The sequence below is a fragment of the Serinus canaria genome, chromosome 6 (genome assembly GCF_022539315.1).
Source record: "Serinus canaria isolate serCan28SL12 chromosome 6, serCan2020, whole genome shotgun sequence".
Taxonomy (NCBI): domain Eukaryota; kingdom Metazoa; phylum Chordata; class Aves; order Passeriformes; family Fringillidae; genus Serinus; species Serinus canaria.
Window position 1 is genome coordinate 18,792,027 of NC_066320.1, and position 27,010 is coordinate 18,819,036.

At 37.9% G+C, this 27,010-nt stretch overlaps 1 protein-coding gene across 5 annotated transcripts in view; it reads left to right on the top strand.

Moving 5' to 3' along the window:
* PCGF5 (polycomb group ring finger 5) overlaps positions 1-16,652 on the top strand; it is a 65,171-nt gene extending 48,519 nt beyond the window's left edge. For 3 of the 5 annotated variants that reach the window (XM_030240981.2, XM_050976106.1, XM_050976107.1), the window contains 5 exons: positions 758-906; positions 1,978-2,076; positions 3,102-3,191; positions 5,006-5,065; positions 7,187-16,652. In XM_030240981.2, coding sequence (XP_030096841.1) covers positions 758-906; positions 1,978-2,076; positions 3,102-3,191; positions 5,006-5,065; positions 7,187-7,234 — 446 coding nt within the window. In that variant the 3' untranslated portion in view covers positions 7,235-16,652. The other 2 variants (XM_050976109.1, XM_050976108.1) reach the window with 2 other exon arrangements.
* The last annotated feature ends 10,358 nt before the right edge of the window (positions 16,653-27,010 follow it).

Genomic DNA, 27,010 nt, shown 5'->3' on the forward strand with positions numbered 1-27,010 from the left:
AATTAGAATTTTAACCAGGAACCAATAGAACATGTTAACAGCAGAGGGAAAGGGGATAACATTTTCTATGCAATTATGTAGTTTGTATAAGCTCTGCTAAAAAATACACAGACCTTTCCTCTTTTCTTATAATTTTCTTTTTAAAAGGGAGTAAGTAAATATTTGGCTATTTAGTTGTAAAATCCTTCTGGAGAGAAACACCTGGAGTTCTTACAGTGACCTATTTAGATCTGGTCAGAAGTGGATGAGGTCTAAGGTTTGGTTTACCTTGTGATTACATTACAGGGACTTGTCTTCACTGGATTATTGTGACATTTAATATGAATTGAATAGCTGTGTTACTTTGATATATAAGTGTTGGGATTAGTCATTCTATTGTTTTTTTAAAAGCGTTATTTTTGTCACTGAACTGCCACACTATACAGTAGGTTTACATGTCTGAGTGATTGTGGCGCATGCACAGTTGCAGGGCTTTAATTATTGAACGTATCAGAAGTAGACAGCCATACCCAATATAGTCCATCAACTAATTATTTTCTGTTCCATAGAAATCTGTTGTTGCATATTGCATTAAAATTTCAGTAGTAAAAATTTGTTTCCAGAGATCTTTAAGTTGGTCAGTTTAAGAATGCACTGAGTTAAAACTGTGTGAAGTCAATGTGAAGAAATATTATGGCTCATAAAAATGCCTTATTTCCTTAAATATATGATTCCTAATTACTTTATACTTAAATAATATGATCTTCATATTTTACAGATGAAAGTCCAAAAGCTGATAAACCCAAAGTAGATGAGGAGTGTGATGAAAATGAAGAAGATAAAGACTATCACAGGAGTGACCCACAGATTGCAATCTGCCTCGACTGTTTGCGCAACAACGGGCAGTCCGGAGATAATGTTGTCAAAGTGAGTAGCAAACAAACTGTGCTGCACTAATTGATGACAGAACAGCAGCTTATAGGAACCAAATCATTTTATAACCATTAAAGATGAACCTGAATGGAGCAACCTGTTCCCACTTCCATGCTTATTTAGTCCTTCCCTTTAAGGCATTTCAGTGCATCTTGGGAATTTTGTGAAAAATGCAGTTCTATTCAGAAAGCCATCTGTGACAGTGGAATTTTTGTTTGTGTGTGGATTATAGTTTTTTAGACTACAGCCTTTATGGTATATAACTGCACTACACAACAGATTTGAGCACACCACAGAGGTATTTATAAAGCTAGCTGTAGAGGAGCTGCCTTGTACCTTGAGGATTAATTTTGTTTTAACGTGCCAGAATGTGCCTGCTTATCAAATATGTGGTGCCCTGAACGACTGGGATCCAGATCTTCTGAGCTGTAAACCTGATTCTGACCCTGATGTTTTGTCTGTGGCCTTGGGGAGATCAGTTCAGTCTGCAAAATGTGTGGAGAAATACCTGCCAATTGATGTTTTAAGAATTTGGTTTCTATTCCTGAAGGGGATTACCTAACATACTGAGTCTAGAAGTCTTTAGAAATCACCTTAGATTTTAACAATGTTTTATTAAATTAAAAATAGAAGAATAAAAGTAAAAATATATTTGAGAACTTTTCTAATAAAACTGCTTGTATTTTCTGAGTGTTATGTTACATGTATAACTTTGGAGGTTCTTAACACTTCTAAGAAATGCAACATTTGTTTGACCCCCAGTGTTACTAACACAAACACACTGATTATTTAAGTTCTTCTGGGGGTTTTGATGGGTTTGGTGGTAGCTGGGCTTTGGTTTTTTTCTTTCCTCCCTTCTGTATCTTTTAGAAATATCTTTAGAACTAGAGATGGGTCAAATGAAGTTGTCATCTTTTAAATTTTGAAAACAAGTGAACAAAAATGAACCTATTGTGTCATTATGAATTAAAAGAGAATTGGTTACTGGTTGAAAGATTGCTCACATGTTTTTAAATTTTTAAATTTCTAACATGTTTTTTTACTGATTTGTTGCTGTTGCTTCAGGGCTTAATGAAGAAATTTATTCGCTGTTCTACTCGAGTGACCGTGGGAACTATCAAAAAGTTTCTCAGCTTAAAGTTAAAACTTCCAAGTTCCTATGAGGTACTTTTGAAAGAAAGATGTTTGTATTTTAATTTCCCTGCAACATAATATATTTCTGTGAAATTTAATCATGTTTGAACTGCTTTCCCTCTTTCTAGGGATACAGGAATTTAGACTGAAGCACAGACTATTTCTTCAGCCTGTTCTTGTACAGGAGCCAAAGGCTCCATGCAGGGCAGGCTGTCTGTAGCACCAGCAGCAGCCTCCCGGCTTTGGTCAGGGGTAGGGCTGACTTAGGTTTGGTGCACAGATTATAACTATACACAGGAGTTTGTCATGGTGTCATGACATGCTGACCAGCTTTTTTGGTGTCATTTAATTTTTAATCTGCCTGGTACCTTAATGGCTTGTGTTACAAAGAATCTGCTGACTTCAAAATTTTGCCTTTTTTTTTTGTCTGAATAATATAGATCTAATAATGAAAATACAGTCAAACATTTGCAGTGGCAGACAGCAGTAAGATGCTATAATACAGTTTAAAGTAGACATTTTTCACACTGAGATCATTGTTTTTTGCTGTCTTTTGCTTTCAGTTAAGGAATGTCTGTGTAGTTTGAAGTGCATTTTTCTTGTAATTTATAGTTAATTATAAACTAATTTTAAAAATTTTCTTTACAATCTATTTTTAAATGAAAATTACTGTACCTCTGGTTTATATCTTTGGGTTTGAAAGAGTACTGGCATAGCAAGGTAGCCTTCAAAATACAGCACAAGGCTTTCTCTTCAAATGGATACTGTGTAGTGTAGCTAAATATAGGGAATGTTTGTCTACTGGTGATTTCATACCTCAGTAGTAGACCTCCTTCTGTCCACACTTCAAATAAAAACACAAAAGTGAATACCAGGGTACAAAATAACATATTGTCAGCATGCTGTATTCATCCAGCTTTGACATAAGTGTCTGATGGAATCATTATATAATGGTAGGAGTGGAAGGATTAACTCTGGAGATTCACTTAGCAGTTAATTTAGACAGAAAATTTCTGCATCCCTTTGTCTTACTGTTTGTTCTGTTGTATTTTAAGCTGGATGTACTATGCAACGGAGAAATCATGGGGAAGGATCACACTATGGAATTCATCTATATGACGAGATGGAGGCTAAGAGGCGAAAACGTAAATGCTGTTACATTATTGATAAATGATGTTTTGGTGTATTTATTGTAGACACTAGACATGCTTTCACATCTTAGGCCTATGACCCTTCAAAAAAACCCTATTAGAAATACCTTCTGCATGTTTTTTTAATTTCTTATGTGAAACCCTTCAGCACATATATTGTGTAGATTCTGAAACTTCAGAATAGTGGAGGTATGTTGTGTACATGCAAGTTCTGCTCAGAGTTTTAAGTCAAGTAACTGAAAACCCAAGCCCTTGTTCTTTTTCAGCAAATTTGCTTTTGGTGACCTTTTGAGTTAGAATAGTTGAGGAATCTGCATCCAACAGTTCTTCAGTAAGAACCTGTTTTATTCAGTCAATAAACTGAAAGTGACACTAGTGACATCTAATTGTTTTGTTACTGTTTCTGTTAATACTACATCTATTCTTTTTGGATATGCTGTGTAATAACATTCAGATAACAGCCAGATGGGTTTTCCTTACTGCATGTGTATATTTTAGAATTGCAGTTTTTAACTTTTAAAAATACTTTTTTTTCAGAAATGATATTCAGTTTGGTTTAGTATTGCCTTGTATATTTTTTTATTAGAAGTCATATCCCCTTTTCTTCTCTTTCTTTTATGCATTTGTTTGTGTGTGCCTGTTGATTGGTCTTCACTCTTTATTGCTTTGTAGTACATGCAAGTTTGTCTATCATTACTAGTGGAGGCTAAACTGGAGTGCAACTAAGGATAAGCAGTTAACATACCCTAATGTACTGATCTGAAGAAAATTCCAAACTTCTTCTACTCTTTTTTGTTTTAAGCTTCCTAGTGCTTAGAATAATAAGTGCTGGGGCATGGACAGAGAAGACAGAGGATTAATACACTGTAAAGCTAAAAATTCACAAGTCTCCTAAAGTTTTACCCTAATCTGAAGCTGGAGGGGGAAGGATAGATTTTGATAGGAATTAGGGAGATCAATATATTTAGGCAAGTATTTGATAAATTTGAAAGTAATATTGCATTGAAATTTGTGGATTGCTGAAACCTCCAAGAGAGCTTTAACTAGAATTTTTTCCAATACTGCCCTGAAACCAGTGGATGTCTGTTTGGTTTGCCATCTTGTATTTTTGTTAGCATTAGCTGTCCTATTAGGAATTGTTGAGGCAACAATTTCAGTGATAGTTGAATTTTTTCATGGTATTTCATCCTGCAGCCCTTGCCTACTGCATGAAATTGGAGGCAACAGTAACTATGATCTTGCTAAAAAAAATTTGCACTAAAAATTTTCAAAGATCTCAGAACTATAGCTTTTAACATTTAGTGAATGCAAGAGTTCACAACTCCTGGTTAAGTTTGTAAGTGTATTTATATACACACAGCATAGCCAGGTATGTGCGTTCATCTTCTCTTTCATGTAGTTTTAAATCAGTCCTCTGAAGTCAATGATGATTAACACCTCTAAAAATTAAATTGTGCTGGCAATAAATCCAGTAATATCTAGGCTTCTATGATCTTGTTTTCCTCAATGAAGTTGCAATGGTAATTAATTAACAATCTCTTCTGAATGAAGATCAAGTGAATCCAGTATCTTCGTTTCTGGTACTATTGACCATGAACTTTTACTGCATAGCTGTGGACCTTACATGAGATAGACAAGAAAAGGGAAAAATATCCATTTATTCATTAAACAAGTCTTTCCTGTTATAAAATAAGTAAAGTGATTGTAACCTTTACATTTAAATTTTTTTTTAAAAATCAATAAATGGTAAATGTGTATGTCCAGTTGTGGATGCCTCTTATCTGATCAGAAAATCATCTCCTCCGCAGTTTCGGTGTCAGAACTGCTCATCTTCGCAAGTCTGCTCACAGGATGGCACTTTCTATCAGGTAAGAGGCACTCACGACTGTACAGACTACAGCCATTAAGGTCCTGTCAGCAATCCATTGTAATTCAGCTTGTGGAGTTTTTATAATTCCTCACTACAAAGTGCTAAAACTCTGTGAGCAAGGTCTGAGCATTTTCATCACTGCAGCACAGACTTTATTCAAGGATTTAGGAGTTTGTCTTCTGTGCCATAGGCCAGTTTTGTTTGTGATCTTTTTGAGAGATGTAGGTTGATATCAATATCAGCCTCAAAGGATTATCTACCTCTTGCTATTTCATTCCTCTAACTAAGCAGTATTGGGCAGTCACTGGCAAGGATCAAAAATTAAGAGTATGAATTAAGAGACTACACTGGTTTCATCTCTTTGTGGGAATTCATATGTCCTTTTTGATGGAGTAAAAAAAATGTTAGATTTTTCTAAACTTCTTTTCACATTTTTAAAATTAGAAACCAAATAATCTCTATAAGAAAAACATCCAGAACCTGCAAAGTGAAGTTGATTTCTAAATTTCAGTGACCAATCTGGTTCCCAACACGACTTGAAACAGTATCTCAGTTTCCTCATTGAGAATTTTGATTTGAACTGATTTCTAAAAGTTGCTTTGCAACTTTGGAATATTATTTTTGTCTTGAGTAAAAAATTAGAGCTAGTGGTAGAGGGTCACTCCCCATTAGTGATGGAAGTGAACTACTGCACCCATGCCTCCTTCAATAATTAGAATTGTCCCAGCATAGTGCATTTGATTTGTACAGTTTTGTGATTTTGTTTGCTAAAACACTGAGCCTCACTGGCTTACTTGGAAATTTCAGTGAGGTGATCGCTCTGTCTCTGCCTGTGTGCACTTCCAATTAGATCTGCACACTTTTAGAGACAATTTATATAATCAAGGTTAAAATGTGAAACAGCATATAAATGAAATGGTATTCATGTCCTGTGCAAACAAAAAAATTAATCAGAGACCAAGTAATTTATGATATCACAGATACATGTTTGTTAATTGCACATGCAGTCTGCACGTGGTGCTTCCTGTCTTCTCTCCTATATACTCCTGGTACTCGTAATACCTCTGGGTTTACCTTGTGATTTCTCTGAACTCCAGTTTGTAAATCCCCTTCAAGTGTGATCTCATTTAGTTCTGGTGATATTTCACTACCATGGCATGGAAAGTTTTTAACCCTCTAGGTCTCTGGAGCTATGTCTTCGTTCCTTCATCTCTGTTGCATTTGAAGGATGAAACAAAATGTTTCTGGTTTTAATGATAGCTTCTGTAATAATTCTTTGTATTTCCAAATTTGGAATTAAAAAAACCTTATATTAGCTTTGTTTCTCTGTTGTATAGCAGAGAGGTATTTAAGGCCATACAGCAGCTGAGACAATGAGATTTGCCAGGGTTTTATGCTATAAAAATATCCATTATGCTAATGAAGTTAAGAGGAAAACTTGAGACAAATGAAATGCTGACAGACTGAAAAATAAGAGGAGCAACAAGTGCCCAGATATTCTACAGCCCTTTTGGGAAACCCATCCGCTCTTGCCTTCCATTCCACAAGTTCTATCCAATTTAGGGATCCAAGAAGCTGATTTGCTTTTTTTTTGTGTGGTTTGTTGGGGTTTTTTTCAGTAGGAGTCAATAAAAACTTATCACTAGATCTGAGGTTAAGGAGTTTGGTTTTGGGGAGAAGGTCATCTCTCAGAAAACCAGCTGACAGCAATTTGACCTTTTTTTTGTAGTTAGCTATGGAACCTCTGTATATAAATTTCCAAGTACATCACCTGTAAATATACTTGGGTTTAGAAAGTATAAAATGTCAAGATTGCTTTTTATCAAACACAGGAACCCAGAAATAAGACTCGTGTGAGCACTCCCAAGTATAAATGTAATAAAACATAAATATTGAAATATATGAAAGCAGATACAGAAACTGTATATCAGTGACAAATAGCTAATAGATTTGAAGTACAGGGATGGATTTAACATCATCATATACATCTGCCTTAGAGATGAGGTCTGGCTATTCTTAAGGTAGTCTTTAATTGCATTTTCTTTGTATTGTTTATGAATCCTGTCTTCATGCTTTCTTGTCTGTTTTTGTTGTTGTTTTTTCCCTTGCTTGTTTTCAGTCTTACCCTATGGTACTTCAGTATCGACCTAGAATTGACTTCGGTTAGACCAAAGGGCCAGATCCCACTGAGATGAATCCTGCACTATTTGTTTACCCATCGACAGATTGCACAATGAATGGATGTGCCTGGATTGGGGGGACACAGCCAGAATTTCAGCATGCAAATAAGGACATTGTCTTTCTTAAAATTGTCAGTTGCATCTCTGTTGTTTCTATTAGAGCAAGCCAAGTGCCATTCTGCTACTGAAATGTGCATAAGATATTTGTGTATCTTAAGAGTGTGCTGCAAATCATAGCCAAAATCATGAAGTGTACAGTCAAGACTCAAAACCTATGGAATATTTTTGCTTGCGTGTTAGAAAATTTTTCTGGTCCTAATATTGATTACACTAGCAAAATGGCAGAGTGCTCATTCATGTGGTGTTGCAGTTTCACACACTTACTACTTTACTGAATATTGTTGTTTAAATCATAGAGTACTGTAAAAATAACTAAGGATTATACCTTGACGATATTTTGTATAGAAAATATATTTAGAAAAGTGGTGATTAGGCCACTACCTTTTCCTTGATAAGGTTCTCATGGGTCCAGGTATAGCTCACTCATGAGTGTGCAACAGTCCTTTTGCAGTGAATGAAGATTAATTACACTGAACAAGAGATGTAGAACATGATAATTCAAAATAGTAATTTTAAACCTTAAAATTGCTAATATTGCTTGAAAGCATTGTAGCCTTTGTGATTGCACTTTCCGTGGTTTCCCTGAAGTTTGGGAATTTGGGATACTAGCTATTTTTGGAAAAATGTCTTCTGGTCAGATTACATTTCTTCTAATTAAGCCTCCATAAAATGAAGGTAAAATAATTCAAATGTCTATGGAACAACTAAATTCTGCTACAAAATTATGACCAAGGGAAAATTTTTCATAATTATTACTTTTCATAATAAATATTTCCTTTTAAGATTGAATAGAGGTCTATAATATACTAAGACAAAAAAATACATAGCTTTAATTACATACTGTATCTCTTGTGACTGTCTGGAGTTTAGAATTCATTACAGAAATTTTTCATTAGTTAAAATCACATCATAAAACTATTTCCATAAAATTAGAGGTAATGCAATACTGAAGATTAGCAGTCTGAACAAAATAATTCTTCAGGTCATCTTTTTTCCTAAGACCTGGTTGTGCTGGATAAAAATTGATTGTTGCCTTAGGTATTAGGAGCATAATGGTTCTAGTATGGGATGTTCCTTGGGGTTTTTGATAATGTTGCAGGGAGCATAGCAGTGTGTATGTTTTCTGTCTTCCGTTGTCTTTGCTTAAAAGTCAGTTGAGTTTTTCTGATCAGATTCTCTGGAGATACTTACAGTTCAGTCATGTTATGTAACTTCTGCTTAGTACATGCCTGCTAGTGTTGTAGATAGCTATTTACTTTCTTTATGCCTTTTGCATACAGCAGAAAGGAACCAAATCAATTTTTCACAAACTACTGCAGAGTGCACTGATCATTCTTAGATAGACAAAGTGAAAAATCTTTCTTGGGATCAAATACAAAAGATAGATGTAAGGCTGTAATTCCTTTGTAAGTATGTTCATGTACAGTAGTATGTTCTGTAGGAGAAATAACTATGTTGTGGATTAGGTCTGGCCCCTTTAATGTTGTTAAGCATTCTAACATAGGTGACCCGAGGAATCCCATGAAGTTGGGTTGAATCCTACCACTGCACTCCAAAGCCCATATGACGTGCAGAAATCAAGATGCTGTCAATAGCAGTCTGTTAAGGAACCTTGCCATTACAGGTCAAGGTTGCACATATTGTGGAATGCCAGTGGAACTGGGGAAGGAAAATGTCTAGGAAGAAGCTGCTGTCCCTTTCTGCAGTGTGCTGGCCAGCACAGCCACTGCTTTGCCCAGAAACAGGCAGGGGGGACGTGCTGGCTGCAGGGAGCAGACATCCTACTGCCCACCCAGTCTGTGATGCACTACTTGACAGAAAGAAGATGCTCCTTGTAGGGAGGGCCCTTCTCTGCAGAGTCTCTAGGGGAAAATAGATTCTTCTTGTATACAGAAGTGCACCTCATGGAGCAGCTTGGAAGAGCAGAGCATGCTTTCTGATTGAAAATCATTCTTCTCTTTAGTATATACAGTTGTTTTGTACAGTAGAAATAGGATATTATTTGTAAATATTTACATGCACATACCAATTACACCTTACAATTTTTATATATTTCATGTGTTTTTATACCAGAATTTTCACTGTAAATTTGCTTGACATAAAACACCTGTTTCAGTTTATCACAAAACTAATGCTAGGATGCTTAAGCATAATTTCTGCTTGGTTCACAGCACAATTTTTTTCTCAACAATTGTGTTTGCTGTTTTGAAAAAATTGAACAGACTTGTTTTAAAAAGACAGGAAGTTACAAGTTTTAATCCATCTACCTAACAGGACCCTTGGAATAGCACTATTTTGCCATGGCTTTGGAATGGCCAATAGAAGCTTGGCCACTAATGGAAGCTTTTTTTTGACTGTTTGATAACTTGCTGTAGTCATAATTCAGAGAACCATGAATTTTCTCAATCGGAGATGGACATTGGTTTTGATTCCTGGTATTTTCTTGATGCAAGTTAAAGCTAGATTTCAGAAGGCAAATCTTCATTTTAAGCATGGAAAATACTGACAGAACGTTCCCAGCTGCGAATGGCGGCATTAAATGCATATGAACTACCCACCTACACTTTCTGCATTTCTGGTTTGATGGCATGGTGCCTGAGTGCTGCTATAGTTTAATCGTTTTTGTAAAAGTAAAGTGCCAGTGAAATACATATCTTAACTGGGCAGCTTGTGCAACACAGGCACTGCCTTCTTTACAGGAAATTTTCACTCAGATAGTACATATGTGCCATGTCTCTGCAGATACACAGATTTAATTCATTTGTGCCAATTAAGAGTATCTGAGCACCATAGGAATATGAGAATGCGTGTGCAGATTCCTGTGTGCCAAAGATGGGGTAAAGTGAAATGAGTACCTAGGCTTTCCCTTCAGACTGCACCATATGCCATGCTAGAACTGATGCCTGGATAAAGTCACACTTTCTGAGCATTTCCATGACAAGGTGTCACCGCTGCATCCTTGTAAAACATAGGAATATAAAATAAGTGTTGCTGCCACTGTGTTTCTATGACTTTTCCATATTAGCAGCATCTAACTGCAGAGGGACCTAAAAAATTCTGTACTACTACCTAACCTTGCTGTCCCTTATTTAGCACACTTGGTGCTGCTTGGATTTTTTCCCCTAGAAGTGAAAAACTCATTTATGAAAATCATAAACAACTTTTTCTTTTAACATAGCTGGTTGCTGCATTTATCTAGTAACAAGCTGTCAGCTAGAATTTAGAAACAAGATCCTATAGTATATCAAACAATATGGAATTATGATGATTAATCAAGAAATGTATCTTTCATGATGCATTACTACACTCCTGGTAGCTAAGGGCCTAGTCCTATGAAGGAGTTTTTTCATGAAATACCAAATAAGATTGCTACAATAACTGAAGTGACTCATCACCATAGCTGGTATTGTTCACATGAAAGCTTTGGGGATTTGGGTCCTAGGAGTCTGCAGTTCAAGAAGTATATTGTGCATACTCAGCTAGCTTGCAGTTATGCAAAAAAAAGTTACACAAGTATTATCTTGACTTTACTGAAAATGTTACACAAAGTGAAGTGCCTGATTACTAATAGAGAATACCTTTTAAGCCCATTATTTTCATTTGACAGGGTAATATTTGCTTCTGAATTTTATCTATGGTCTTAATATTTTCAGCAAGAATATATCTTAAGCATACTGTATTGAGAAGCTTTCATGGGAAAAAAGGATAAAAAGAAATGTGTTCTTTTAGATAGCTTAAATTAAAACCAGCCTATCTCAGTAGAAATTATATTAAAATAAGTACTTCTTTGTTGAAAATATTCCATTTTCTGCGTGAGGAACTCTGTAATTCTGGATCTTGGTCTTTTTGTCTCCATAGCTTTCAGCATCTTGACTTGACTTTTCTGCTCTTATCACAAACAGTTCTAGTGTATCTGCAGGAGAAAAGAGACTCATCCCATTCCATTTAGATATAAGCTAGGCTCTTACTGCAGACAAAATAATGGTCCAGAGGTCCATCTCATCTCTCCCATGAATAACTGGTGTACATGACTTAGTGAGAGAAGTAAACAATTTTTTCTTCTCTGCTGTTTAAAAAAAAATAGACCATGGCTTAGTCCTTTAATTGAACCAATCACTGAGTTAATGTTGTGGGTTTTTTACATTTTCATATAACTGCAGACAAGAGGTATTTATTCACTCTCATCATTCTTGAGAGGACTTGCAAAAAAAGTCATAGCATCAGCTCAGCCCGATCCTATGTCTGGTAGAACTACTAGAGAACAGGTCTCAAAATAAACAGATTGAGCCTTGTGTATAGAGGGGCTACATAAAAGACTGGTTAATAGCATTCACTGATCAAACTCATTTTTGTCCTGGAAAAGTGCAGAGGCGATTAAGACTTACATCCTTATCCAAGAGTTTGGTCCAGTTACTTCACTTAATGTGGCAGATTGAAGGCATCTCTTTGCTTCCTACAAAAACGCATACATCATGCTGCATATTCCCTTCTCATTTTACTTCATGCTTTGTTGACTTATTTTTCCCAGTTAAAATGTCTAAACAGGCACCTTCTCTCCAGTAATTAATTCTAGGTTCTTACACATCTTTTGGCCATTCCCATACTGCATCCCATTTCCTATCCAAAAGTCAAAATGTTAAGGACTTATAAAGGTGAAATTGCACATGAAGTGTCAGCTCACAGGTTGCATTTATCAGGCAGCTCTCATGGATTTCAGCAAAGTTTTCACAGCTCTGCATTTTCAATCCTTCACAGTCAATTTGAGCAAGGTCATGCTTCTATACAGGTTTCAGCTAAAAACATTTCTTTGAGGGGGGATTGTAGCCTGCTGGAGTGTGCTCCAGGATGAGTTCCAAAACATGAGGGGATTGATTCACCTGAAGGAAATGTGAAAACTTCCAGCTGCACATTTACCTATAATTTTGTCACATAGGGGTTGCGAGACCTTCAGACCTCAGCTGAAACATCCCTTGCTGGAATGCCCTTCAAAAGATGATCTTGCAATATTTAATTTTTATTTTTTCATAAGGAGATCTACCTATTGATCTTCTTTTCTACCTTCTGTCTGCACTGTCTGTAGGTCAGATTAAAACCTTAGGTTCCAGAATAGGAAATTAATTAATTCATGAATTCCCAACAGTTCCTTCCATCCAAGGTATGTGCCATAAATCTTTTGCATTCAGGTACCCTTTTTAACTTAGGTCTCTGTGATCCTGGAGTGGGGCAGTGAAGCAGAGGAGCTCTCTACATAGGTAGAGATGGCCAGGCTATCTTTTGTATTTGCAGAAGGAGACAAAGTTTGCTAAGCTCAGGATGGAGGAGAAATTCTAGAATGAGAGATGTCTGTAGAGCAGTAGTTTTTGCTGTTACATTAATTTTAACCAAAGATAGGCATTGGTTTGACTTTGCTTGCTTTTCTGAACCATTAGGTCCTCTTCTTTGAAGTAACTTCTACATGTATTTTTAGGACATGCTTCTAACATGGCTGACAGTTGACAGGATGAGGTGAACAGAAGTAGCAACTGTGCATTTTCCTTATGACAGTCAATGTAAAGCAGAGTTGAGAGAAGGTTACTCTACAATATACAGAATGGCTGCACAGTAAAATGGTTTTGCTGCTAGTTAACATACTGAGGGGTTTATTACAAATGAAATTGTAATGAAGATGGTTATTGTCCAAGTGCAAGGCACATATTTTATAATGGTATTCTACTCTTAAAATTCAGTTTTGTATTATATTGAGTATGGTAGATATTGTTCCTGTTGTCTCCTGAATTTTGTTGTGGTAAAATGAAACATGCTCCATTTTTTACTGAAAAAATATCACACACCTATTGATTTAAAATTAGTCTTCGTTGTTGGATACTTAGTTTGTTCTTAAAGACTAGGGTTTTTTAAAAATAAACTATTTTTATGGATAATCTGATTGCCTGATAGTTTTAAGGGACCTATTTAATACCAAAGGTAATGCCGCCCAGAAATGAACCTGGAAAATGACATTGACACTTTCCTGGAGTGCCTGAAGGGTCAAGAGGTACCTGGAGTCAATCAAGCAGAACTGAACCAGTGGTAGTTGTCTGTGTCACCAAGCTAAAGGGTTAGGCACACCTAGCAGTTTCCAAAACAAATTAGAAAAGGAAAGAAACAACAGGAACAGCGTTAAGGTTTAGTCAACAGACATAGAGTAGCTCTGAGTCCTAGCTCGTGTTCCTGAAGAAAAGCACGTTGGCTTGCATTTACTGATGTGTCTGCTATACCTGGCCTGTGAACTAACAAAAAACTCAGTGTGCTGTCAGTTCTGTAAACCTTCCAAAGCACAAAATAGTCACCAAGCTACTTTTGGGGTTTCTAGTCATAGTTCCGTGATATTTTGGAGGGTGGAAAGGACAGATTTGGAGGATAATGAGAAGATATTAAGTATGTTTTACAGATTTTTATAGCTATTTTTTTAGCAAATGGCATTGCTGTTCTTGATGTGAGACCATTGATTAGTAAGAAGTGATTATTTTACTTGTGAAGTATAAAACAGAGAAAATAAAAAAATCCAAATTATCTTGATTTCCCTTTCCAGGATAGTGGCTAACTAAACTATATATAATTTATATTATATATAGTCAATATAATTATTTAGCTGGCTGAAAGATTTCATCCTAATACTGATCATATTTTTTTCTCAAATAGAAGCTTCTTAGCACAAACATGAAGCAATGCATCATTTTTCCCTTATTGCAGACTTAACTATTGAAAGGAAAGTATTTTGCATTTTTTTAAAATTAATGCAAAGCCTGAATTGTTGGATGTTCCAGGCTACTGAATAGATGATCTAGAGTTACTCTCAATGGATTTTTTGGGGGTGGGGGCCTAAGTGTCCTTATATAAGCTGTGATCCAAGTTAAAAGAAAGGAGCCTATGGTGAGCAGTAATAATGTTCTAATGCTTCCTTGCATTTGATCAGTAGTTACCAGTTTTTAATAAAGCAGCCCTCACAGTACTTAGGAGCTCATAGAACATATTGTGACCTTACGTTGCTAATTTGTTTTAAAATGTAAAATGTTTTAAGCTTTTTGTCAAAAGTGATAACATCCTATTACAAATAAACCTTTTTGTGGTTGTAAAATTTAGCTTATAAATCATTCAAATTGAAGTGAAAAAACACAGGTCATTGTTAATGACAGTCTATCCTACTCTTACGAATATATGTATTTTTGTAAAGGAAAAGCACTTGTAGATATTTAATCAGTCCAACATCTATCTATGTTAATGTTTTGGAAAAAAGAAAACAAAATGCTGCTTAGAGAATCACTTACATATGTTTTATTTTTTGTGCTCAAATGCAATTTCTGTTGATTTATGGAATGTTTATTCTGTGTGAAGCTGTATAGTTAGTGCAGCTGGGCTAAATGCATTTCTCACCTTAACCAAGTGTATCTGGCTATGATAATACATTGTGTCCAGTCAGAAAGCAATTGCAAAACACAGGTTTGTGGTGCTGTTTTTCATCTTTGATATTAGCTTCATCCTGCCTTATAACTTTTCTACTTCATAATAAGTATAAAAAATGCTAACCATTTTTTTGTTCTGCATGTGTTTCAATGGACATTTCAGGGTATATCTGTTTAGTTGATTTTACTATGTTACTAACATTTTTATAAGATGACAGAATTTTACATACAGTATTTAATAAACAGTCCCCTGGATGAAAAAGTGTGCAAGATTAGTCAAGTTTAATAGTTACCTTCCTTCAAAGGAATCTACTGCTGGGTACATGCATGGAATGTAAGTACATCACTAAAGATTCTGAGAGTTTGGGCTAATACTACTTTTTTTTAAATTCAGAATAAATTCACCTCTTGTCATAATTTGCAGCTTTTTGAAATCTGACTTTCAACTGTGTTTTGATTTATCATAATGCATTTACACAGTTTCAGGGAAGAAAAAAAAATAAAGAATTTTATTAAAGTATAGTAAAGAGTGGCAACCATATTTGCTTGTGTACATATTAGTGTACAATCCAACATCTCTTTACTTATTTCAGTGGGATTCTACAGGGATCAACTTCATGGGTCTGATGCTCAGTTAAGTTCTTCAGCTTGACCTCAGTTGAGTGACTTTCTATAATTATCCTTGTAGCTGAGACTTGAAATGAGCCAGGCTTCCCACTTCCTCACCTAATTTCCTTTCATGGGTGACTAATATTGCTTAAATTTACTCTTATTATATTAACCTTCTCATGAGTAAGTTTTGCAATAATGAATGTGTACACTAGCAGTAGAATTCATTGGTAGGAACTCAACTGAGTAAATACTTGTGTCCTTGACAAACCGGGGGAGAATTTGACTCAGATTATGAACATTTGAAATGGCATTCTCTCATTTATATTCATGCTTTGCAAAGATCTGCAGTTGATCAAGATTTGATATGTTTAATTACATGAACAGTGCCCATTTTTATAATTTTTGTTAAGAGCTAATTTCTATAGTAATTCATTAGGGTCAACATCTCAGGGTCCACAAAGTAGCAGTTTAAAATCCATTTGATCTGAGTGCAATACCAGTACTGCAAGCTTGTATCTTTTGAAGAACCAAATATGTTGTGTTTTGAAGTACTTTTAAAAAGCACTGTAAATTTCACCCAGTTTTACCAAAGGAATGTGAGGAGTTTTTTTATCTGGAATCTGAGTGTGGCCCTAGAAAAAGTGAGACACTTATAAGTGAGTCAGCACTAGTGATCAATTTTCCATTTAGGGACAGGAAGTGCTGTACTTGGGGTTTTCTGGCAAAACCTCGTGCTCGTGCCTCTTGATGTAGAGTGAAGCCTGTTCAAATCTGTATCAACATTTGTAAGCAAGATTTATTTTGAAACAACAGCTCATGCAAAGCCTGTGAGTGGGCCTCTAGAACTTGTGTATAAATGTATCAGATATGTAATGATATTTCTAACAGTGAACTACCTGTATGGCTCAGTACTGGTGATGTTAAATTGCATGTTCCATGCTAATGTCAAGAAGGTTTACAGCACCTTTATAATGGTTGATAACAAATGACAATTTGGCCTGACCTGTATGCTGCAAGATGCCTCTAGCCCAGTTGGATTAATTTTATGAAAAATCTAGATGAGCAAGAAGTATAACTAATCTGCTTACTAGCACTGAATTGCTCCTTTCTCAAAGCAATAAATATATTCATGTTGTAACATCTGTTGTGCAGCCTACAATACGAGTTGTTTTGTTGCATTGTTTCTATATAATTTATTTTGTGCAATAAAAAAATCTCTGGTTTTATCTGACTTCCTTCTAGTTTGTAATAATATTTGAATTAAAACATTTGCTAGCTTTATATCTTAATCATGCAAGCATACTGTCAACTCACAGAAGTGTGAGTAGAAAACAGAATGCTCTAATATTATTCATTATGGAAAAAAAGAAGGTTTTTTTCATGGCCTGATTTCATTCTAGTTAATGTCAGAGTGCACCATTCATTTTCACAGGTCCAGAGTTCTGCCTAACATTAAAGTTGTCTGCAATTGGGACCCATTTGTAAAATATAACCAGGTGGGTTACAGTATGAGTGTGTGCTTGAGGCTTTTTTTAAAAAGAAAAGAAAAGAAACAACAAAAGCAATCCCATAGAGATTCTGCAACTTTTTTTAACCTAATTTCACTGCTTTTTGTTCTCTCCCTTTTTGATGTTTTTCTGAGTTAATATGGTTTCAGCAGTATTTATTATTCTGTGCACTTACCTTTATTATGTCATTGAGTTGTTTTAACTCTAAGGTAGTGTGAAATAAATGTGCATGCAAATTGGAAGGTAGAGGATATCCTTACAAGTGAGCCCTTGGTGTGAAGTAGCATTATTCACACTATATACTGAATTACTGCAAAGAAAAACAATGGAGGGAGCCCTGTTATTCAAGAGAACTTGTACCTTTTGTCTGAGATGCTCCTACAAAACCTGCAACACCACCACATGAGCTCTGAGATGTGGCTCAGATTTGGAAATAATAGAAAGGATTGCTGATTGAAGTAAAGTGATCTGAGACAAAGTACATTTTGTATCTTCTTGTAAAATTCTTCTACATGTTAGCAAGAAGAAACACTTGTGAGTACAAAATGTGAAATGCAGCACATTGCAAAACATGCATATGATTGGATAGCATTTGTTAGTTATTTTGCAGTTGGCTGTTAACAGGCTAAGAGCAGCTGTGGCACCACTGGCTGCTCTGTAACCTGTGCACAGGAAGCAGTGCAGCCCCAGTGGCTTTCTTTGGACCTTTTTCACATGGGATATTTGACCTCTACACTTGTCAAAGGTTACAAACTAATACTTTCCCTTCTTCTAAAAGTGTTCCTGAGATTTAAGGTCACTCAGTGAAAAAAACCCCAAACTTTACATAATGCTTCTATATAATGTCATTCCATTATTTATTAAAGAGAAATTGAATTGCAAGTGCAAAAAATAAGTGCAACATTCTGCTCCTAAATAGGGAACTTTTCCTCAAGCAAGATTTCCATTTAAAATGCAGTGATTAAATTATTCTAAATAATTGCTTTGTTTCGGGTAGCTAAAAAGAGAACCCTTGTGGGGAAAAAAAAAACCCATGCATAAGAATAGTAACAAATGCCTGATAAATCATAAAGCTGGATTATGTTTTATAGAAGGAGGAAGTTAGGTGGGATACAAACAGCTGTTTACATCAAGGGTGTAGCACATGAATTTCCCTGTTGGAACTGTGATTCACATTGCTTTCTACCCTAATTATTTTTCCTCTTTTATTCCAGAGGAGGATATGCAATGCAATGTCATTATAGGCAAGAGTAATGTTTTTCAGAAGAAAAGTGCTTTTGTAATTTAGGTTTCATTAAAGCAACAGAAATTTGCTGGCAGTATGTAATATGAGCACCTTGTTCCAGTGGCACACTTCCAACATCTTCATTTGGAAAGAAGACTGCTGCATTCACAATTCATAAAAGCATTGGCATCATCCCATTAAACTCACACAGGAAAATAAAACATTCTTATATGCAAAAACACCCTATCTTTTCTAAACTATTTATAGGTAATGTTCTGGCCTTTCCTGTAGTACACAAATGATGACAGTAAGTGCACTTTTAGATATGGAAAATAATTACAAAAAGGAGCTTTAGAAAAGCTGTACTTAAAAGCAATTTTGGAGACACTTTAAATGCCTTGGATTTAATGTCACCCTTTTGCACATGTTTGTATGTGTCCCATGCCCCAAAGACTTCCATTTGTGTCCTAGTACATCTCCAGAACCAGCAGAACTTGTTACTAGCCAGTTTTCCTCCTTTAATTTCTCTGTCCACGTCCTTCTCCAAGTAGTGTGATTTTTTCTTGACTAGTTTCTAAAATGCATTTTGTTCCCATGTTCCTGCCTACAACCTTCTAGCAGTGATGTAGATATGGAGAGAGTGCTCTGTGTGCTCTTCATGTCCCTATGCTACACCCAGCATCAGGAGTTCTAAACGTCCTAAATAGAGAGCTCAGGAAAGTTCAGTGCTGCTCCTGTGCTTTGCTAGTTTGTGATGCTGGATTTGTAAAGCACCTTAGTACTCACAAAGAGCTCATGGACTAATTGATACTATTGACAGGGAAATAGGCAGGGCTTCCAATGCTGATTGCTCTTGGAAGCCAACAGAATAGAAGCTGTACTTCCCTGAGTGCTGCCCTCATCTCCCGTGTGGATTGCTTTATAATGCTGAACAGCAATTACACCGACTGCTTCCAGGGCCTTTCTCTCTCTCCAGGTTACTGCAGGCACACTGTGTGTGTGGCTGGGAGTGGGGCTGGCCCAGCCCCATCCCCAGTGGGTGCAGCTGTGAGCAGCAGGTGAGCAGCACTGACAGCAACGAGCCCTGGAGTGCCCAGGGGCGCTGACCAACACTAAAGGGAACAGAGGGCACACAGGGGCAGTGCATCAACATGGCTATAAAAGCTTGGGCTAAACAACAAGAAGGGCAGCTGCTTGCAGCCTTCTGAAGTGCTAAGGGGTTACTCTGTATGGGTTGAAGCCTTCAGAACTTGCATGATGATACTCTGTGTATTGTGGCCATCTCAGCTGTGACATGTGCTGTGACAGTTCTCTGGTGACCAAAATCCCTGGAACAAGAGAAGAAAAAGGCATGGGTCTGTACTGCTGAATAGTTCTGTAACTTGCAGCAGTTAGCCTATCCCACTTTCCATGTTCTGCTGATTGCCAAAATCTTTCTTCTTAGAATGAAAAGGTTCTTCCAGAATACCTTATAAATAAGCAAAAAAAAAATTACTACAGGGCTTGAGGTAAGCAATATGCAACTTGGTTTTAGTCATTATTTGGAAAAATTACTATAAAAGGGCTCCCTGGCTAATACTTTGAGTGGATGAATGCATGTTCAAAGCATAGCCCATGTAATTTAACTTTTTTTTTTAATTTATTCAGAGACATAAAAAATTAGAAATGTTTGCTAATCAAAATTTTTGTTCATATAAAAATAAATATATAAATTATACTAGTATAGTTTATTTAAAGAAGTGACACTATGAAGGAAAAGAATCTGTGCTGTTGCTTTTGACCTAGGGCTGCTATAGTTTAATTTTCTATACTTGCTATAAAAACAAGGTGATATGTCACATTATAATGACAGCATAAAACCAAACATGTGTTATGTAGATGCCTGATCCTATAAAAGCTTGTGCTGAAAGAATCCTCACGTGTGTAACGTGCAAGACATGGACATAGGTTTGTGGTGTTGTGGAAATACAACTGCTGGTAGCATGCTCTCCATTTGCTTTACAGGTTTCATTTAAAACAAGAAAATAACTTGGAAAATAGATGCCTAGCCTTCCAAAGGAACCCAAAGTGCTTTCTAGGTTATGTATTTAAAACATACACATGAGGAGTGACTTTGCCATGGCAACGTGGCCATAGGTAAAAGCAGAATAGAGCAACTCATCCCAGTAAAGTAATTTAAGTGCAAGAGAAGTGTTCAAGGTAACAGTAATGTGAAATCAGAATTCACACCTAAATCTAATCAGCTCTGTTCCCTGACTTTGGAGAAAAGTGTCAGTCAACCTTTTCAGTGACCACACAGTGAGCTGCCTACCATCTGCATTAAGGCTCAAAACACCGATTTCTGCCTGCAGCTCCTACTCTGTGGCAAGTCTATTCAGTGGCAAATTCTCAGGTAAAAAAATCAGAGTAAATAATTCTTTAAATTAAAGAATTATTAATAAAGACTTTAAAGTCTCAATTCCCATCATGGGGAAGAAACAATAATCACTACTTAAAGAATCTGACAAGAAGCTAAATTATTCTGAGTTCCTCCTAATATCTTCTAGATTTTGAGAAGGGGGTGGAGATGTGATAGGAGAACCTACTTGTCTTCCTAATGGAGAGGGCTGTACACTAATTCTCTTTATCCTGATGTCATCAGCTGCTAGTCACAGAGGAGACTGGCTAAAACCAGATTTGAATAGCCCTAAGAAATTCAGTCTTCAGCTCTGGTAGTTCTTGTCTCTCTCAATTGCACAAGAGTAGGTGAGGACAAGAATTGCCAGAGCTGTAACATCACAGAGAGCACCATGTGGAGGAAATTGCTCAGCACACCAACACAAGGGTGTGCCAGGCAGCCATGGAGCAGGAGTGAGCCAGCCAGCTGGGCACAAGCTCCACAGCTGCCGTGGTGCAGGACTGTTTGAGCTATTCACAGCTCTGTGCAAGGAAACTGGCAGCTCAGAGGCACTGGCTGTGGGCTTTGAATCCTTGTAGAGCTCAGGTCACTGCCAGCCAGCCTGCCTGTAGCCCACACCTCACTGTAGACAAGGTGTCTGTCCATGGGTTATATAGAAAATACACTGTGGGACTTTTCACCAATAAACATTTTTAATACCACCCAGATTCTTAACTGCTGCCAGGTTCAAGTACATAGCCAGCAGATAAATGTGTTTTCTAAATGTCCTCACATTGTGCTACTAGGAAGTGTAGCTGTAGTTTCAGCTGCTGTTTGCAGCCTGACCTTAAGAGTTGGAAATCAGTAGAAGAGCATTCCTGAGCCTTCCTAGAGGACTGCAGGCAGAAGTTGTGACAGAAAACAGGAGACTTGTTGGTGGGGCCATCAGCTTGAGACCTAGGCTGTGGGTTCACAGATTTCTTGCTGCTAAACTTTGGGAGCAAAGGTCATGGGGAAGGAAAATCACCTGTTGTGAAGCAGCTGTATCATCTACTCTGCATTTTTTTTGCTCACAATCAACCACTGGAATAAGAATAGTGGTAAGGAATATACTGTGGTAAGGAGTGCACAGTTGTGAATATAAATCAAAGGTTTCTGTAGGAAAGTAAGCACTAGACAGTGCTTCATACTATTAATAGCTTCTAAGAAAAGATAGAATGTCTCAAAAGCAAAAGCATCATGGGTTGTCACTGCTGCTCAGAGAACTCACCCAAATGTAGAGATGATCCTGACTCTGTAAGTCAAATATGTTTTCTCCCACTTCAGCCCAGGATCAATTATAATCATCTCCAAAAGCCTACAGGTACAAGCACCTCTAGTGCAGCAGACCACAAGGCACATATACATTTTTAATCTGAGGACCCAAAGCTGAACTGAATTCCTCTCTCTTCATGCATCAGTAAAATTTAGAATGATGATCAATGAATGCTGCATTAAGAATTCTTAAAATGTCACTGATTCCTTCCAAGCAACACTTAAAGAGGCTCCACTTGTGTCTCTACAAAACTCACAAAGGGAGGTGGTTAGACTTTTCTGATTTCCATAAATACCTGAGCAAGACAGCAGCACCCATGAGCTGAAGCAATTCTGAGTAAGAATGGGGAGCAGCAGCCCAGCACACAGCTGACTGCTCTCAGCAAAGCCCTGTGGATGTATGCAAGACCCAGGTTTCAGGGTGGGACACAAAGCCCTGACAGGTGTCCATCCCAAGGAATGGGAGGAAAAGTTCCTCAGGTGTTCTTCAGAATCAGTTGGATCAAGGCTTGTTTTGCTTTCACCCCCAGCCTGATCTTTCATCAAGGGTGGAATGCATGTCGAGTTTGTGCTTTGCATTCAAAGAAAAAGTACCTTTTGACAATTTTCCAAAAGCCCCATTAGGCATTTTATTTTTCTAAATTTAATGATAAAGCCCAATACTGGAAGATCAAAAGGCAAAGCTTCCCCCTTACGCTGGGAGAACTTCACTGGCATGGAGAGACTACAAATATGACAAATACAACTACAGCAAAAGAAAGAGGGGGTCTGTGAATGGAAAATGTCTTATTAAATAGAAAATACTGCAAAAGATTTTTTTAAAAATAGCTCAAGTATATCAAAATAAAAGCCAAGGAAATAAGAAAAAAAAAAAAAAAAAAGACCGAAAGTTTGTTAATGTTTTTATAGATGTTCACCATGTTCATTAATATCTAGGGTTTTTTCCTGTTGAGCCCTAAGCAGTTGGCATATAATATACTGCTGTTAATTATCAGTGCAGAGCAGCCTTTCCCTGGGCTCAGATGTGTCCTAGTCAAGATTTTGAAGTGTAAAGGTAACCACCTTTACAATGGTTGGGTGAAAACTGAGCTGAAATGCATGAGACAGCTGCTGCAGATCAGATGTGATTGCTGGGGAGGAGGTGTAGAGAGTTATCTTAAGGTCTGGAAACTCCATCTGTGTGCAGTCTGTCATCAGCCCTGATCTTTAGGAGTTTGGTGTTAGTAAAACAGTGAGTCCATGCCCATGCTGGATGATACACCAAACACTGCTCTGCAGCTGTAGTCTCTTATGTGCTAAATATTTCTAGCAATATCCTTAATCTTTGTTCTTTTCAATATGTGACACAGCTGGAGCTGGACTCTTCTGATTTTTGTATCTAAATGCCAATATTATGGCATTTATAGCAGGTGGTTATGTAGAAAAACAAAGGTAAATTGACCTGGTGCTTTGCTGCCCAGCAATAAGCAGAGGAGTTACTCATATTCTGGAGCTGTAGGTATGAATGTGCTGGACCTCCACATTTAAAGTTCATTATATATGGTACATGTCACAGATGTCTGTTTAAATCACAGAAAGATTTTGCCCACCATCTTTTAGAGTCAATTCATTTGAAGCAGCCCATGGGCTGCTGAAGGCATAGGCTTTAACCATTGATTTCCCAGCAGCAGTGAGTGTTGTCCTTGCTCTCCACACCAGAAGTCCCATGTAAGAAGCCAGCTGCATTGTGCTAAACTGCTTCCATCCTTTCACGTTGGATCTCACATCAAAACAGGTACTGACTTATCAGATTTTCTTAGAGAAGATTTCCCTCTGTTGGTCATTAACCTGCCTTTGTCCTTTTAAGAGCAACAACTCTGCTTGAAATTACAGTGGTTAATTTCTTTGCAAGCAGCTCTCCCAGTGCCTGTTGTGCAGGATGGAAATTGCTACTAAACCAGCAGCCACAGGTACGTGCAGTTGCTAAGGTCTGAATGCAAAGTTCTCTTAGTACTCAACTCCTTCCTTATTAACAACATCAAAGCATGGGACATCCTCCCCCAGTAGCCCATCCTCTGGAAAATCCCCATCCCACCAGCATGGGGTGGCACAAACTCACAGGAAGGTTCCTGGGACACCTGCAGCAGCCCCACCCAGCCCTACAGCAGATCATGGGGCAAGTTGATTTGCCTCCCCCCTAGAAGATTCCTGGGAGATAAACTCTGGGTGATGGGCTAATTTTGTCTCTTAACTGGTGCCACCTGTAACATAAACAGTGCCCTGCTGGGCCCATGGTAGTGGGAGCTTTGATGTTGCAGAGACAGGAGGATTGTTCTGGGTATGTGAGCAGACCTGTTCTGTAAGTGCCCTGAGTGGCAGCACTCAGTTAAGAATGCAGTATATTAATCTAAAATCCTAACTAGTAGGTAGTTAAATCAGTTTCTCCTTTCATCCTCTCTCCAATAATTATTCACAGTGTTTCTCTCTTGGTTTTAGTTCACACCATAGACTTAGACTTGATGGTCCCAGTTCCTCCAGTTCCTTCACACCTTTCATGCATTATGATTTACATACTGCAAGGAGAAATCTTCCACATTGATATTGCATTTCTGACTAATTTCTGATGTATATTTCTCCATGAAATCCTCTTCTCCTTAACTGTTCATGTAAAGCAGAGTAATTAGATCCCAAGGTCCCCTTTTTAGTATGTACAATGCTGAATTTTGTTTTTCTTATTCAAAACAGAAGAGAATCAAAGTGGGTGCTGTTGTGTGTTTCATTGCTGTGATCACTGCTATTGCTTATCACTTCCCACAGGTTTGCAAAACCAGCCCCTACCTACTCAAGTGGTTTTGAGGGTCTCCCCAGGAATATCCATGTGCTGCAGGGTCTCCTCAAGCTCTCCAGGTGAGTCTCTTTGTTTCCAGTGCAGAACTCCTCCTGGGATGAAAGCAGGAATGGGACTGGCTCCTTCTGTCCCACTGGGGCAGTTTTAGAATGGTTATCATCTTTGCTGTGCACATCATTGGGCTTTATCATTAATTGAACCTAATGTCAACTTTGCATTTGTTTCAACGTGAAAACAGGATTTATCATGGAAATGGGTTGAGTCTAAACATAGCAAGAGTGGACCAGAGCTCATCACTGCTCTTTATTAATCCTTCAATCAGCTAATTAAAGAAGCAGAACACGTTCTTGCTCTTTGCAGTGCTTCCTAGTATAGATAAAGTATTAATTTCAACCTTAGCTACAGGAGGATATTGGCAAGAGATGTTTGGATCTGAGAAGGTTTCCAGTTTTGTTTTAGTCTGCTTCTTAACATCTGCTGAGGTGGGTGGCTGCTTCAGGGGGGAGGGAAAATTAACTTTATTGATTGAGTAATTTCCTTTATGAAGGTTCTGAAGGGGATGGCTGCCTGCAGAAATAATATTTGTTAAATGGCCATATTTGGAAAATGAGTCAGTGAGAAAATAGCATGCAAATCCACCAGCTTATCTCCAGCAGGGAAAGAACAGAAATGTGCTAAGAAAGGAAGATAGATGCTGACTTGGAGATGACAAGATAAAATGACCCTAATAGGATTTTTTTTATTATTAACTTAAAAAAAATACATTAAGAAAATATTGGAACTGGCCATTCCAAATGCTAAAACTTTTTAAATGAGAAAATTTGCACAGAAATAATTGCCCACCTGCAAAATATGTTAAGTTCACATTAATGCTGCGTGTGCAGGGTTTTGCAGCTCTATCCTTTACCCACCTTCACCTGCTTTTTCTAAAAAAAAGGACACAATGATGCATTCAAGACATTAACAATAAAGAGAGGGAAAAGAAAGAGCTTTTTGTTGTATGTTTGTACTTCAGCATACTAAGGAAGGATGGCAAGACCCTGAAAAGTTAAAATACCTCCCAGACAAATCCTTAGGTTTCAGAGACCCAGGCAGCAGCCCATCTAACTAGCTACAGTTACTGTCTCTTTAGCAGCTTTGTCACTGCTGACCTCTCTCATTTACTGTGAGTCTTTATAAGAGAACATTTTCCACAGTCTTTTGTCCTGGCAGCTTACTCTTTAAACCCAGGAGCAGGCTGAAAGAGTTTCTACCTTCTGCCAGTTCGTGGGTGTCTTGGGTCTCATTTCCTCTTGAGTTCCTGAAGAGATGCCATGGCCTCACTTGGCTTTTATGATGCTGTGGGCTTGGAGTGGCTGCTAGGAAATGGTAATTCTTCTTATTTGGAAATCTTGGGAAAAGGGAAAGGACACTTGCAGCAAATTGATAAAAGTTAAATTATTTTTTTTGTCCTTAGCCTTGAGACTGGGGTGGGAAGTGGTAGATGAAACAATATGAAATCTGATATTTACTAAGTAAGCTTTTAAAACTCACACATTAGCCTGGGAGGCTGCCTGTGGAACAGAATAACTTTGCACTGATGCAACTGAACTGCTCCCTGCCAGAGCTAAGCCCGGAGCAGCTCAGCCCCAGAGGTGTGTGCAGGGAAACGCTGGGGCTGAGCAGCCGTGGGGGAGCCACAGTGCCCAGACTGGCACAGCCCTGCAGCCACCAAGGGCACCCTGCAGCCACCAAGGGCACCCTGCCCCTGGGAAAAGCTTTGGGGGCCTGGCCTGGAAGGGATAAAGGGTTCACAGCAGTGGTCCTTGTTCTCACTGCAAATCCCTCCCCAGCACTCCTCTAACAGGGCTAATGAAGCGTGCAGCAAGGAAAGCCAGCGCCGAGTCTGGGGCTTTGCAAAGCAGATCCACAGCGCCAGCAGGGACTGACTGCGGGGTTTGGCAGGGCCTGGTGGCAGCACCTGCCCTGCCCTGCCCTCTTGATGGGCACTGCCTCGTGCCTGGGCACCTTTCCATGAAATTCCCATCAGTGACGATGAGTGTTTCCTAGCCCACCCGAAAATTCTTCTCTCTGGAGTGGTTTTGCTGTGTGATTTTTCAGAGATAAGTTCCTGTACTCAGCAATGGTGAGTCTGCATCTCAAATTCTGTATTCAGCTTTGGGCCCCTCACTGCAAGAAAGGCTTTGAGGTGCTGCAGCGTGTCCAAAGAAGTGCAGCAAAGCTGGTGAAGGGTCTGGAGCAGCTGAGAGAGCTGGGTGTGTTTAGCCTGGAGAAAAGGAGGCTCAGGGGAAGCCTTACTGCTCTCTAAACTGCTTGAAAGGAGATTATGGCAAGATAT